General features: G+C 43.9%; 1 protein-coding gene across 2 annotated transcripts in view; it reads left to right on the top strand.

Annotated features, from left to right (window-relative positions):
• Positions 1–15195, top strand: part of dhx36 (DEAH (Asp-Glu-Ala-His) box polypeptide 36) — a 100224-nt gene extending 85029 nt beyond the window's left edge. Inside the window, exons 22-26 of one of the 2 annotated variants that reach the window (XR_010975999.1) lie at positions 100–190; positions 2580–2700; positions 5505–5657; positions 11487–11813; positions 14205–15195. Coding sequence is in view for 1 of the 2 variants with exons in the window: in XM_068042732.1 (XP_067898833.1) it covers positions 100–190; positions 2580–2700; positions 5505–5657; positions 11487–11660 (539 nt within the window). In the remaining variant the exon portion in view is untranslated. Of the gene's footprint in view, positions 1–99; positions 191–2579; positions 2701–5504; positions 5658–11486 lie in introns of both variants that reach the window. The other variant, XM_068042732.1, reaches the window with a different exon arrangement.

Here is a 15195-nt window from a genome sequence, read left to right as displayed (position 1 = left end):
GCAAAATCCATTAAAATCTCAGCAGGATGAAAATGTTTCTGCTTTTTTTTTTGGTTGCCTGGTTAGTCTTTGGAAATAATATCTCTTCTGTTCTGACAGACAATGAGAAACTAATTAAAGCTGTGGTTTGTGCGGGCTTGTATCCGAAAGTGGCAAAAATCCGACCAAGTTTCAGCAAGAAGAGAAAAATGTGAGAAAATTACTTTTTTCATGTACAGTATGAACCTGTGTTATAAATATAAGATAGACACTAACAAATCCAATGGAGAATTTAGGCAAAACACAACTTTACCGCGGGAGTGGTTATGATGTGGAACTCGCTACCATACATAGTAAATTAGAAATCTTTATCAGGAAGCTAGATAAGTACATGAGGGACAAAGGAATAGAAGGATATGCTGTTAGGGTGAGATGAAATAGGGTGGGAGGAGCCTTGTGTGGAGCATAAATACAGACATTGACCTTTTGGGCTGATAGGCTTATTTCTGTATGATAAATTCTATATAAGAATGCCACTGGGCAACCTTCTGAAACCCTGCTGAAACATCTCTGGTCAACAAAGGACTTGCGACTTCAATTATGGGATGTGTCTATGAAGCAGGCGAGTTGGCCCATTTGACTTCATTCTTTCCGATTTCCGACCCCGTCTTCTTCCATTGCAGCTTTGAAGTTCACCTGAAAAAAGGGTAGGACCTTGGTTTAATATCTCTTCTGAAGGATAGCATCTCGAACTATGTAACACTCCTCTTAGCACTGGGCTGAATTGTCAGTCTAGGCTACAGGCTGAAGTCCTGATGTGAGCCCCAGTACAACCTCTGACCCAGAGGTGAGAGTGCTACTCATTGAGCCGGCACCTAACAGCCAGTTGACACTTGCTGCATCTGATTTGTTTGCCCCATCAAGTCTGCTGTATTATTGAGACGTACATACGGAAACCCTCCTCCCTACCCAAGCAGGGATGGGATTGCTACTGTCCGGCTGCACTGCCCAACTCAGACATAAAGCATGTTAAATACATGCAATTAGGCTGTTAACCTATCCTCTGATGCTGTGTCATATTTGTATGAAAGCCAATATGAGTTTGCTGTTTTGCATTTTGGCGATTAGAAATTTAAATAATTGTTCAACGTGTGCAGTTAATTGTCAGATATTTGCCAGTGTTCATGTAATCTGTTTATAATGTTTAGGTTTTTTGAAATAAAATGTGAAAGGACACGAAAGTGCAATAAATACAATTCGAGCTGACAGGGGTGCAGGTTGGTCAGTTTCCTCTGTTGTCTGAGTTCCTTCAGTTCTTAGATGCTGCACTAGATGGAGTATCGGGCAATGGTATGTACTTGTCCCACTTACTTTATCTGTGGAATGATCACTGAACAAGATGGAAAGTGAAGCAGGCTGTGATCCCCTCAGTCCTATTTTCATGTTTAAGGAGAGTGCTTCCCTTTTTGCCAAATTTCCTATCTCCCCATGATGGCTGCTCATAAGATTTCTACTGGGGTTAAAGGCACTGATCACCCTTGGGGTAACTTGCACTAGTGGCCAGTCACACACTGATTGTTGGCAATCCATTTGACTATGATGAGAAAGGAGGTATTAAAACCCAGTCTTGTCTCCCTGACGTCCATTTTCACAAACATGCGCACATATTCTCACATGCGTGAGTGTGCACACTCACGCAATCAGACACTCACATGCAGTAACATACTTGTGCTCAGTGCTCACTGTCACGGTCCAGAAGAGGTTAGTCAATATCAGCCAAGAACCCTGCTTATTGTTCTTCCCCTCTCCCTAGTCCAGGTCAGTTATTAGAGAGCAACTCTTATTCTCAGATCAAATCACTCAACAGAGGTGGGGAATTGAACCTGGGACTCCTGTCCTGCAAGGCTTAGTGTCACCCTGGGTGGTGCCCTTTCCTCACCTGACCAGACCATTTACTCTGCAATGGCGTTCTATTGGGTGGGATGTTACCTGGTTCCTCCTCCGCACTTTGAGACTACTCATTGCCAGGCAATTAAATACCTTTTCATTTTGAACATTTAGAAAGTGCTTTAGAAAAGGAGGTAGAAAAATGTGAGAGATTTGGCGGTGAATTTCTGCGGGGACCCTCTTGCTCTCCACTGTTACTTCAGGAGGAAGAGGCGCACTATCCCTGAGAAAACGGCACGCTTCCTGAGCATTTGCAATTCTTCCCCCAAAGCTATGGCTGACAATCAGGTGACACCCACCCCAGAGGAAATTCAGCCCCATTGTCAGTGATCCATATGCCAGTACTCCTGTCAGAACTTGAACTAGACGCCCAGCATCTTTTTCTTTCGTCGTTCGTGGGATTTGAGCGTCGCTGGCTAGGCCAGCATTTATTGCTCATCCCTAATTGCCCTCGAGAAGGTGGTGGTGAGCTGCCTTCTTGAACCGCTGCAGTCCTTGGGGTGCAGGTATACCCACAGCACTGTTCGGAAGGGCGTTCCAGGATTTTGACCCAGCGACCGTGAAGGAATGGCAATATAGTTCCAAAGCAGGGTGGTGTGTGGCTTGGAGGGGAACTTGCTGGTGTTTCATGGCCCTCTGCTGTGTACTTTCAGGGTTAAAGTCTTCACCAAGTCAGACGGAAGGGTCAACATTCACCCAAAATCTGTTAATGCCGAAGAGGGTGAATTTCAGCACAATTGGCTGATCTACCATTTGAAGATGCGGACAACCAGCGTGAGTATTCCTATAAAACTCTCCTGCTTCTTTCTCTCTTCCTCTCTACTCCCCTGAATCACTTTAGAACTGTTACGGTACAGTTCTATGCGTATAAGAGCGAATCCACAATTTGTCACTCCTGCTGGGAAGCAGCCCTTCATGGAACCTGAACCTATGAATTTTCCATCCATTTGTTTCACCGGGCACTCCCTCCTGACACTGGATTGTGATAGCACGCCTATGATTGAAGGCTTTGTGAAATATCCATTGTTGCAATGACCCAAAACGTTAACTCTGCTTCTCTTTCCACAGATGCTGCCAGACCTGCTGAGTGGTTCCAGCATTTCTTGTTTTTATTTCAGATTTCCAGCATCCGCAGTATTTTGCTTTTATTTCAGTTTAATGTAAACTGCATTTGGAAGTTTCATGTCTGCAAAAATTCCAACCATTGGCTTTCTTTAGGAAGTGTCATTATAGCAGGGTCCCATGGAATGTTGTGGATCATTCATCTCCATCTCTCATGGCCCTCGGCCCTTCTCAAGGAGATTCTGAGGACTCTTGCGTCAGCTGTAACAGTATGAGCCGTGTGCTTCTCGGCCTTCCAGTGTACCAGCTTGATAGTAGTGTTCTGCTCTCTAAGTCAGAAGAATGTGAGTTCAAGTCTGAGTGCAGAGACTTGAGCACAAAATCTACTGCAGTGCTGAGAGAGTGTTGCACCATCAGAGGTGTGCTGCCTTTCTGGTGAGACGTTAAACTGGGGCCCATCTTCCTCTTAGGTGGACATCAAAAGAGTGTCATGGGATCTTTTTAAGAATAACAAGGGAGTTCTCACTGATGTCCTGGACAATTCTTTTTCTTTTTTCTTTTGGGCCTCCTTATCTCGAGAGACAATGGATACGCACCTGGAAGTGGTCAGTGGTTTGTGAAGCAGCGCCTGGTGTGGCTATAAAGGCCAATTCTGGAGTGACAGGCTCTTCCACAGGTGCTGCAGAGAAATTTGTTTGTCGGGGCTGTTGCACAGTTGGCTCTTCCCTTGCGCTTCTGTCTTTTTTCCTGCCAACTACTAAGTCTCTTCGACTCGCCACAATTTAGCCCTGTCTTTATGGCTGCCCGCCAGCTCTGGCGAATGCTGGCAACTGACTCCCACGACTTGTGATCAATGTCACACGATTTCATGTCGCGTTTGCAGACGTCTTTATAGCGGAGACATGGACGGCCGGTGGGTCTGATACCAGTGGCGAGCTCGCTGTACAATGTGTCTTTGGGGATCCTGCCATCTTCCATGCGGCTCACATGGCCAAGCCATCTCAGGCGCCGCTGACTCAGTAGTGTGTATAAGCTGGGGGTGTTGGCCGCTTCAAGGACTTCTGTGTTGGAGATATAGTCCTGCCACCTGATGCCAAGTATTGTCCTGGACAATATTTATCCAATATCACCAAAGCATTATCGCATTGCTTTTTGTGGGAGCTTGATGTGTGCAGATTGGCTGCTGCATTTCCTTTCATTACAACAGTGACTGCTACACTTCAGAAGTACCTCTATAGCAGTGAAGTGCTGTGGGATGTCCTGAGGTGGTGAAAAGTGCTGTATAAATGCAAGTCGTTCTTTCCGAGGGTGGAAGGCATGTTTCCAGGTCTTTGGAGGGCAGCTTTTGAGTGTTCCCGAAGTACAGTGTGACCGTTCAAGCCTAACCACGCTTAGTTTGGGCAAGTTGAGAGAAAGCTGCGAGTCTGGAGTCTGTCCTTTTGGGACACTCATCACCATCCCTCCTTCCCCATCACAAATTTGTAAACAAAACCGTGAGCATAAATGAGCTTAATCAGGAAACATTACTAACTTGTGTTTGACGTACAACTCACTCCTAAGGTTTTCTGAATAACATGAAAAAAATGTTGCAAGTGCAACAGTGGGTCAGCTTTGAGAGTTGAAATGTTTATTTATTTAGAGATACAGCACTATAACAGGCCCTTCGGCCCACCGAGTCTGTGCCAACCATCAACCACCCATTTATGCTAATCCTACACTAATCCCATATTCCCTACCACTTCCCCCACCATTCTCCTACCACCTACCTACACTAGGGGCAATTTATAATGGCCAATTTACCTATCAAGCTGCAAGTCTTTGGAGGTGGGAGGAAACCGGAGCACCCGGCGAAAACCCACGCGGTCACGGAGAACTTGCAAACTCCACACAGGCAGTACCCAGAATTGAACCCAGGTCACTGGAGCTGTGAGGCTGCAGTGCTAACCACTGCGCCACGTTTATGGGAGTGGAATGGGTCTTGGGCTGCAATATGGAACAGTAGTGAAATCAACTGCTCATTTTGCACTCTGCCCAATTTTCTTTTTACTTGGTTGACTTCAATAGAGAGAAAAATTGAGCAGGTGTAAAATGGAGCCAGTGCCCATTTTGCGCTGCACACTTACACACCCACAAGATTGATTTTTCGCCTCATAATTGGAAAAAGGTTTTAAAAAGAAAATAAGTAAGCACATAGGGGCCTGACGTTCAGAACTGACAGTGTTGCCCTGGGGCATTCTGCCTAAATGGGTTTCACCCCCTATAGATTTTTTTTGATGCTAATTATTGCTTTTGAATGACTTGACTGTCTGGGGACCCAGCAGGTATATTGACATTGGATTTCTTTCTATCCATGTCAGATCACACTGCACACTTAGAACTAGAATATACCTGACCACCTGGTTCCCAATTGTGGCACCTCTGCAGCATTTAAGACACAGACGACTGTTGGCGGGCTTTCTCTATACTGTTGCTGGCTTGTACTTAACTAGCACCTTGGTGTTTTGATCGTTTTACAGATCTATCTATATGATTGCACTGAGGTCTCCCCTTACTCCTTGCTGTTCTTTGGAGGAGATATCTCGATACAGAAGGAGCAGGACCAGGAAACCATCTCGGTGGATGAATGGATTGTGTTCCAGTCACCATCCAGAATAGCCCATTTAGTAAAGGTAAAAAAACAAATTGAGAATTGTATTGTGATAATGGATTGAAATTTGAATCGTTCTTTCTCTTTTTGAGACTAACTGGCCTGCTGTGTGTTTTCAGCTTGTTGTTTTATTTGAGAAGTTCATAAGCACATAGTAGATTTGAATTTTAGTTATTGTGCTAATAAACCTTATCAGCCCGCATTTATAATCTAATCCAGTTCTAGGGACAATTTTGAGCCTCGTGGAGAGCTGCCTATAAATCTCGTATTTGTTTCAAAAATGTCTCTCTCCATTAGTTAATTACGAGGGGTTTTGATTGACTAGGTAGTGAGAACCTATTTCTACTGGTAGAAATACTAGTAAAAGAGGACACAGATTTAAGATAATTGGCAAAATAACCACAGAGATCAGACTTTTTTTTAAAACATAGTGAGTTGTTACAATCTGGAATATGTTGCCTGAAAGGGTAGTGAAAGCAAGTTCAGTAGTAACTTTCAAAAGGGAATTGGATAAATACTTGGAAAGGAAAAACCTGTAGTGCTCTGGGGGGGCTGTGGGACTAAGTGAATAGCTCTTTCAAAGAGCTGGCACAGGCACAATGGGCTGAATGACCTTCTTTCTATGCTGCAAGATTCTGAGATTATTAACTGATGGTTAATTTAAATAGGAGCTCCCCGATTGTTCAATTCCCTAAGCTTACAGGTAGCTGAGTAATACGGGTTTTTCTTAATTGTGGGATGTGGGTATTAAAGGCCTGCTCGGGTCTGCAAAAAAAAAAAACCCGACCCGAGCCCGACAGAACCACGTCTTACCCGAGCCCGACCCGGCCTGAGTCCTTCCATTTTTTTCCCGCGCCCAACCCAAGTCGACCCGACCATCAGTTAACCTACCTTCCATTTTTCGTTTTGTTGCTGATCTGCACAAGCTTAAAATAACTGTAATAAAACCACCTTTCTAGTACAAAAATTAAATTAACTGTGGAGTCACTTACCTGTGACAGAGTGTGTCCGACCTGAGTCCGAATGCCGGACCCGGAAGTACGACCCGACCCGAATCCGACACGTCGTCGGGTTCGGGTCGGGTAGCAGGTCTTTAGTGGGTATTTAGTTGGTAGGACTGCATTTATTGCCCTCATACAACTGACTTGTTCACTAAATCACCAGAACACAAGAGTCAGCCACGTTGGCGTTGGACTGGAGTCACATATAGGGCCAGACTGGGAAGGACGGTAGGTTTCCTTCTCTAAAGGACACTAGTGAAGCAGTTGGGTTATTTAAGACAATCTGACAGCTTCATTGTCATTTTTACTGATTATTCTGCGTTTTACTTCCAGGTTCCTTTGCAACTGAAGTCAAATTCTCAAACTACCATGGTGGGATTTGAACTCTCATTTTCATATGATACAGCACTGAAGGAGGCCATTCGGCCTATCCTGCCTGTGCTGACTCTTTGAACGAGCTATCCAAATAGTCCCATTCCCATATTCTGTGGAAAGGCTCTTTTTTTTCCTCCAGAAAAGAGAAGACTGAAGGGTGACCTTATGGAGGCCTTGAAGATGATGAACGTGGTTTGATAGAACAGGCATAGAGAGAACTCAATTTGCGGGCAAGACCAGAACTAGGGGCCATAAATATAAGATAGTCACTAATAATTCAATAGGGAATTCAGGAAAAACTTCTTTCCCCAGAGCATGTTTAAAATGTAGAACCCTGTACCCCATGGAGCAGTTGAGGTGACTAGCACAGATAAACTTAAGGGAAAACCTGATGAGCATTTGGGGGAGAAAGGAATAGAAGCGTATATTAATGGGGTTAGATGAAAAGGGGTAGGAGGAGCATTAGTACTAGCGTGAATCTGCTAGGTTGAATGGTCTGTTTCTGTGCCATAAATACTTTGTAATACTAGTCCAGTAACACAACCATGCCCTGGGTTAGGAAGATGAAAATCAGGCAGGATTCTGCTCCTGATTAATAGCCAGTGATTCCCTGTGGCAAGTGCTTGTGTTTTGGTCATTGAGTGAGAAGAATAATCGGGCTTAGGCCGCGATGCTACTCTTCCTCAGTTTAACAGCTGACATTACTCGAGGGAGATTCTGGGGATTCAGTGCCTGTGAAACCAAACCCCAACAGGAAGGAGGCAGGGGAGGCGATCAGTAAAATACTCTGCATGAAAACAATCTCAGACCTGCCATCTGCAATCACAGTGAACAGAATTCATCTAGATCCGTTATATAAACATCTGTCTGCAGCTAAATGTGGATGATAGAACCATAGAAAAATTACGGCACAGAAGGAGGCCATTCAGCCCGTCGTGTCTGTGTCAGCCGAAGAAAAAAGCTAGCCACCCAATCTAATCCCACCTTCCAGCACCTGATCCATAGCCTTGCCGGTTACAGGACTTCAGGTGTGTGTCCAGGTATCTTTTAAAAGAATTGAGGACTTTTGCCTCCACCACCATTCCTGGCAGTGAATTCCAGACACCACCACTCTCTGGGTGAAAAGTTTTTCCTCATGTCCCCTCTAATCCTTCTGCCACTCACCTTAAATCTGTGCCCCTGGTAATTGACCTCTCTGCTAGGGGAAACAGGTCTTTCCTCTCTACTCTATCTAGGCCCCTCATAATTTTGTACACCTCTATTAAGTCACCCCTCTGCCTCATCTGTTCTAAGGAAAACAACCCTAGTCTATCCAATCTTTCCTCATAGCTGGTAACTTTCGAGCCCTGGCAACACTCTTGTAAATCTTCTCTGTACTCTCTCCAGAGCAATTATGTCCTTTCTGTAATGTGGTGACCAGAACTGTACGCAATGCTCCAACTGCGGCCTAACCAGTGTTTTATACAGTTCCAGCATTACATCCCTGCTTTTGAATTCTATACCTCGGCCAATAAAGGAAAGCATTCCATATGCCGCCTTCACCACTCTATCTACCTGTCCTGCCACCTTCAGGGACCTGTGGACATGCACTCCAAGGTGTTGACCCTTTTCCTTTGCAGAGTATCAACTGATGTGACAGACAAAGATACGCTAAAACCAAAGTCTCATATAACCACTTTATTGGTACTAAGATCACTTAAAGCATACAAATGCTTACAACGGTTTTATTTAGAAACCAAATAAGTACACGTCTCACTTCTTGTACAAGATACTACCCATCAACACAGAGGTGATCAGTCTGTTGTCACAGTTGATCACTGAGCCTCCAGACTCAGGGTCCTACCATCGAGAGTAGTTCCCGGGTTCTCGCTGAGAATATCCTCCAGTGTTAACCCTTATATATTCTTTGAAAGCTCCTTGCTCAACCCATGACTCACATGATCTTGTTTTGCACAAATCTTCAAGCATTATCTCATCTTTGGCAAGCATTAGCCATTTAGCCACCTGGACAGAAGTCCAGACTTGTTTACAATAACCACCATTCGCTCCCTTATATTTATACCTCTTTTATCTGTTCTTGTTCAACAGTCTAGTCTAACGGTCACATATCCCTAACCACAAGCTTCGACATGTCTGTTAGCTTACTTCACCAAGTTCTGCACTTATCTTTAGCTGCCTTAGAGCATGCTGGGTATAAAGCGTTCCTTGACCAACTTTTCAGGGCCTACTATGCCTCTCAATATCCTCCCGTTTCTTTTGTATTCCCTTGCTTTATTTGCCCTCCCCAAATGTATTACCTCACACTTTTCTGGATTGAATTCCATTTTCCACTTTGCTGCCCACTCAACCAAACCATTGATATCTTTCCGGAGTCTACGGCTATCCTCTTCACTATCAACTACATGGCCAATTTTTGTGTCATCAGCAAATTTCCCAATCATGCCTCTCACATTTAAGTCCAAATCATTAATATATACCACAAACAGCAAGGAACCCAACACAGAGCCCTATGGAACACCACTGGAAACAGCTTTCCATTCACAAAAATGTCTGTCGACTACTACCCTTTGTTTCCTGGCTCTGATTTTAAGATTGTGCCCCCTTGTTCTGGACTTCCCCCACCAAAGGAAATAGTTTCTGTCTATCTACTCTATCAACTCCTTTAATCATCAGAAATACTTCAATTAGACCATCTATACGCACGGGAATACAAGCCTAGTCTATGCAGCTTGTCCTCATAAATTAATCCTTTTTGCTCCAGTATCATTCTGGTGAATTGTTGCTGCACCCCTTCCAAGGCAATATATCGTTCCCGAGGTGCGGTGCCCAGAATTTGAATGCAGTACTCCACTAGATGTAATATGGGACAGCATTATCTCTGTGACGGCCACAGAAAAACACTCCATTATATTAATTAAATTATACTTATCCCTGAAGTGTGAAACAATGAGAAGCAAAGGCACACTGTACAAATGGGTAATCATATCCCTCATTAGGTATCAAAGTCCCATTCGAGCTGATTTGTACTCGTCATAATTATAGCCTTTGCAATCTGATCGTAAGATGTGCGCTGCCAGCCTAATGTATGAATCCTCAAGCCAGCTGCTGGTTCAGCCTTAACAGTCAATTTTACTTTGCACTTTACATATCTGGTAAAGGTTATAGTTGGAGTTGAGTGTTACAGCCAGGGTCGCAATGACTGAACTAGCCAAATTCTGTCTGTCTTTACATGGGATGCTGGAAGTTTCCCTGGAACTTTTGGGAATTACATCATAGTTTAGTTTTTTAGTTTAGTTTAGAGATACAGCACTGAAACAGGCCCTTTGGCCCACCGAGTCTGCCGACCATCAACCACCCATTTAGACTAATCCTACACGAATTCCATATTTCTACCACATCCCCACCTGTCTCTATATTTCCCTACCACCTACCTATACTAGGGGCAATTTATAATAGCCAATTAACCTATCAACCTGCAAGTCTTTGGCATGTGGGCGGAAACCGGAGCACCCGGAGGAAACCCACGCAGACACAGGGAGAACTTGCAAACTCCACACAGGCAGTACCCAGAATTGAACCCAGGTCGCTGGAGCTGTGAGGCTGCGGTGCTAACCACTGCGCCACTGTGCCGCCCTTGTGTCTTTTTTTTTTGTGGAAACCAAAATCCAGCAGGATTGATAGTGATTCGAGAACAGAACAAAATTCAAAATCACTGCTATTGCTGTACTGTGTAAACCATGTTTAGGAGACCCAACCAATCACACCAACATGCCTACATTTATTCAGATTGTTCCCTTTTTCTCCCTTCATCTCCTGAAGGTGCTGAACCCAACTCTTGTTTGGGATGTGGTTCATCAGGTGCTCTACATCTTGCCGTAGTTGATCATTCTTCACAAACTTGGCATCAGTGGGCTGTTTGACTATGAGGGGTGTCACCTCCAAGCCCACTTCTATCCTCACTTGAAATTCACACACATGGGTCCTTGCATGGGTCACTGGATAGTGTTAAGGAGTTAAAAATGCTTGGTGGATAGAGGCTTTCTTTTCCCCACACTTTTCCTTAGCCTGGCGACATGGTGGCTGATTGTAGCATTCGCAACACAACACTTGTTTGAGACCAGCTGACTTTGCCAGCCTGGGACTGACTTGGTCTGTTTGGCTCAGTAACACAGAGGCAACTCACTTAGCCACTGAGAAGTCAGCACAACTCAGCACCTATCTCATCAAGAAGCACATGGGCAGAATCACATAAGCTTGCTTTTCCGACACTATAAGGAACCTCTGGAAGGTCTTTAGTTCTTTTCCTCTCGTTAGTGATTGCATCTTATGAAAGAAAAGCTAGTTCAACATAACTTCCTCTGGCCAAATACAGCTGAATATTAATCAGGTCTGTAGGTAAAAGCACACTGTGTATTGTAGGCTCACACTGTTTAATGTACGCATGAATTCATGCTGAGGCCTTTCTCCCACCACAGGATCTGAAGAAGGAACTAGATGCCCTTCTGCAAGAGAAGATCAAGAAACCCCGACCTGTGGATTGGAATAATCGATCGAAAGACTGTGCCGTCCTGTCAGCAATCATAGACTTGATAACCACACAAGACAACGCCAGCGCAAAGAACTACACACCCCGATTCCAGAGCTACTGAAACTGCAATGCCTGTAATCGATTTTCTAGAGGGGTTCAGGGCTGAGCCTAAAATGCCATATTGTAGCTCACAAGTACAGAGTTGTTTTGTGTCATTAACATTTTATGGCTAACTGAACAGATCTTTTGGAGAATATGCCCAAGGGTTTCATTGGTAAGACTGCGTTGGCCTGTACGCATAGAATAAAATGCCTGGTGTGTTAAAAAGTGTTATAGAGTGTAGACCTAACTTAAGGGTGCAGTAGCTGGTTACTGGCGTGTGGCACATTGCTGATCCAAGGAGGCATCGCTGGATAGCTTCATTCTTCATTTGTCGTCCTTCTGAACAGAAAGCAAATGTGCTTTCCAATTCTAGGTTGAAACTGAAAGCATTCCCATCCTCCCCATCCCAGAAAAGTTCAGAGGTTGGACTTTTCTTTTGTTAAGACTGAAAATAAGGATAAGTAAGTTAGAGTAAAAACAGGAAATACACAGCAGATCTAATAGCATCAAGAGTAATGTTCAGGTGTAGGCCCTTCATCAGAACTGTGTGTACTGACCAGGAATTATACCTGAAATGTGAACCCTTTCTTTCTCCTTACAAATGTTGAAGCGTCTGCTGTCTACTTCCAGCACCTGCATTCCTTTTCATTTTCTCTTCAGTTTGCAGTCTATTAATTTTGTGATTGGCGATACTTCCTCTAAAATCTAAACTTTTTTTTGCATAACTAAGTGATAGAGAGGAAGGCTTCATGCCATGTGCTAAATCTGATGCTGATCCAGGGTGAAACGGCAGTCCACTACGTCATTTTTCTTTTGTATCCAATTAAGGTTTATTAATAACAAAATGACAAACCAAAAGCACTGAGACTTAGTACAACTAGGAAAAAATTGACTAATAGACACCGTAATCTGTTGCACGGGAAAATCAGAGGGGCGACTGCCCCTTTGATGGACTTTTGGACGATTGACCTGAATCACCCTCCTTGTATCTCCTTCTGAGTCGTCTCCTTTGTTGCCACTAACAGAAACCATGGGGTGATTTTAACCTAACTCGCTAGGCGGCAATCTCAAGGGATCCGGTAGAATCTCTGTTTTACATTCAGCTCAATATTACTTCTCGTTGATTTCAATGGGGAGTGAAATTGGGCCAATCGAGCAGGGTTGGCTCGTTGGCACAGGTAAAACCAGTGTTGGACATGATCCCGTCAGTTTCGCGATGTCCGGGTTCAGTTGAGATACCCCCATGGTTCAACTGCCTGAGATCAGTGAGGTCCATTTCAAGCTGTGAGCCTAAAGATAGGAGCTGGAGTAGGACCGTTAGCTCCTCGTGCCTGTTCTATCATTCAATGAGATCATGGCTGATCTGCGACATAACTCCATATACCCTCCTTTGCCCATATTCCCAAAAATCTATCAGTCTCAGATTTAAAATTAACAAATAATCTGGCATTGATTGACTTTTGCGGAACAGAGTTCCAAACTTCTACTGCTCTCTGCACATAGAAATGCTTCCTAATTTTACCCCTGAAAGGCCTAGTCCTAGAGTCCCAACCAGTGGAAATAGTTTCTCTCTCTCTCTGTCTACCCTATCAGTTCCCCTTAATATCTTGAAAATTTGGATGAAGTTATCCTTTAACTTTCTAAATTCCAGAGAATACATCCCTAGTTTGTGCAATCCTTATAATTTAATACATGGAGTTTTAAAGACTTATTTTTTTAATTCAAGTTGGGTTTGGCCTCCATTTCCATGTGATCACGTTAATTTGCTAATTTTTGACTTTCAGACATCCTGTTCTGTCCTGCCTGTAGGTGGGCCTTGCCTCACCAATGACTGCAGGTGCACTGAGCAATTCAGATCGCCACGTCCTTAGTGCTACCATTTCAGCATTTCATAGATGCCTTGCACCAACATTACCAAGGAACATCAGAGGTCGTAGCTCCAGCGGCCTTTGTCCAATAGTGCCATAGTATGTGGGGGTCAGCCACACGATTCAACGGTTAAATTGATCACGGCTTCTGCTGTTAGTGCTGCTTTGAATACACCAATGTATATCCTGGGCTAGGAGTAAACCCCAAGCTAGACTCTTCCTCGAGCAATGCTCAAGCTCCACCGCAAGACTTGAGCACATAATCTAGGCTGGTTCTGTAATATTTAGTGGGGTGCGGCATTGCCAGAGATTAGGTGTTAATCTGCCTGTGTTTCAGTTGGACATTAAATATCCCACTATTCAAAGAATAGTACAGTTTTCCTAGTGCCGTGACCAACATGCTTCCCTGAACCAACGTAGCTGGTAAGAGAATTTAACTGGTCGTCCACCTCAGTGCCATTTGTGGGATCTTGCTGTCCACCAATTGGCTGCTGAACATAGCCACATCACAACAACTTACTAATGTAATGTGTTTAGCAATTCAAGCACTTCAGAATTTTTCTGAGAAATGTTGAGGCGTTATGTAAAAAGAAGTCTTGCTTTCAGTTGACATTTAAGGACTTCCCCCTATGTTAATGCATTTAGTGTGTTTGCCTGGCTGTTGTGCAGAAATTTACATTGACCTTGTGTTACAGCTGATCAGGGCCTAACTGGGGATTGGTCTCGATCCCCTTCGCCATCACTGCTTCAACTCAGCTATCTGACAGGCAATCTAGACAGCGTCAGAGGGGTAAAAGCTGCCGACATAAAACTGATATCCGGCAACGGACAGACTGGCTGCAGCCTCGTTCCGCAATTCTTCGTGAAATGCCAGACAATTGTAGTTATCTCAAATGCATATTTAACGCCAAGTGACTGGACCATATGCTGCAAAGAAGGACTCGATTCAAGCTTTGGAAACTTCTCCCCTCCTTGGTCTTTCAGTGAACTTAGTGACATTGTAGGAAACTCACCTTTCAAAGGAGCACGATTTAGGCTGATAGCCCAAGAGGTTTCCATTAGAATTCTGATTTCTGGGCTTTTGGTACAGATCAGCTGGTTGGTTGCGGGAACTCCGTGCCCTCTGCACTAATCCAGCTGGCACATTAACGAGCTGTACGCAATATTAAACCAATGATATAACGCTGGCAAAATAAATGAATTGCCCAAAACCCCTCTGCAGAGAAATCCTGTATATTAGGCAGAAAGCAAAAGGACAGCAAAGGCAAATCCTTATTGTCACCGTAAACTTAAGGCAGAAGGGAAAGAGGGAGCAAAGTTAAGTAATCTTGAGGATGATTAGTTGACGATTGAGGGTCCCTACATTGAAGACAATTTACTCATGTACCTGTACTTATGAGATGTTCAGACCAATGAAATTGCACTCCGCTGCAGTGTAGTGTTTGGGTGCTGTCAGAATGCCCAGTGCCCTCTGTCATGCTGTCATCATAATCATTCCTGGTAAGCAAATAAAACACAAAATGCTTTTTGTATCAGTTTCAGATGTTCTGGCTCGAATTTTCTAGTTTCTGTTTTGCAGACAGTATTTATTTCTGTGACTGTGTTCATTAGATGCAATGGCTGTTCTTTTTACATAGTCCAAGCATTTGTATTTTTTCCCCATTAAATTCCTTACCGTACCTTAAA

This window comes from Heterodontus francisci, chromosome 11 (genome assembly GCF_036365525.1).
Source record: "Heterodontus francisci isolate sHetFra1 chromosome 11, sHetFra1.hap1, whole genome shotgun sequence".
Taxonomy (NCBI): Eukaryota; Metazoa; Chordata; class Chondrichthyes; order Heterodontiformes; family Heterodontidae; genus Heterodontus; species Heterodontus francisci.
The sequence above is the reverse complement of the archived record's forward strand: the minus strand, read 5'-3'. Positions and strand labels throughout refer to the sequence as shown.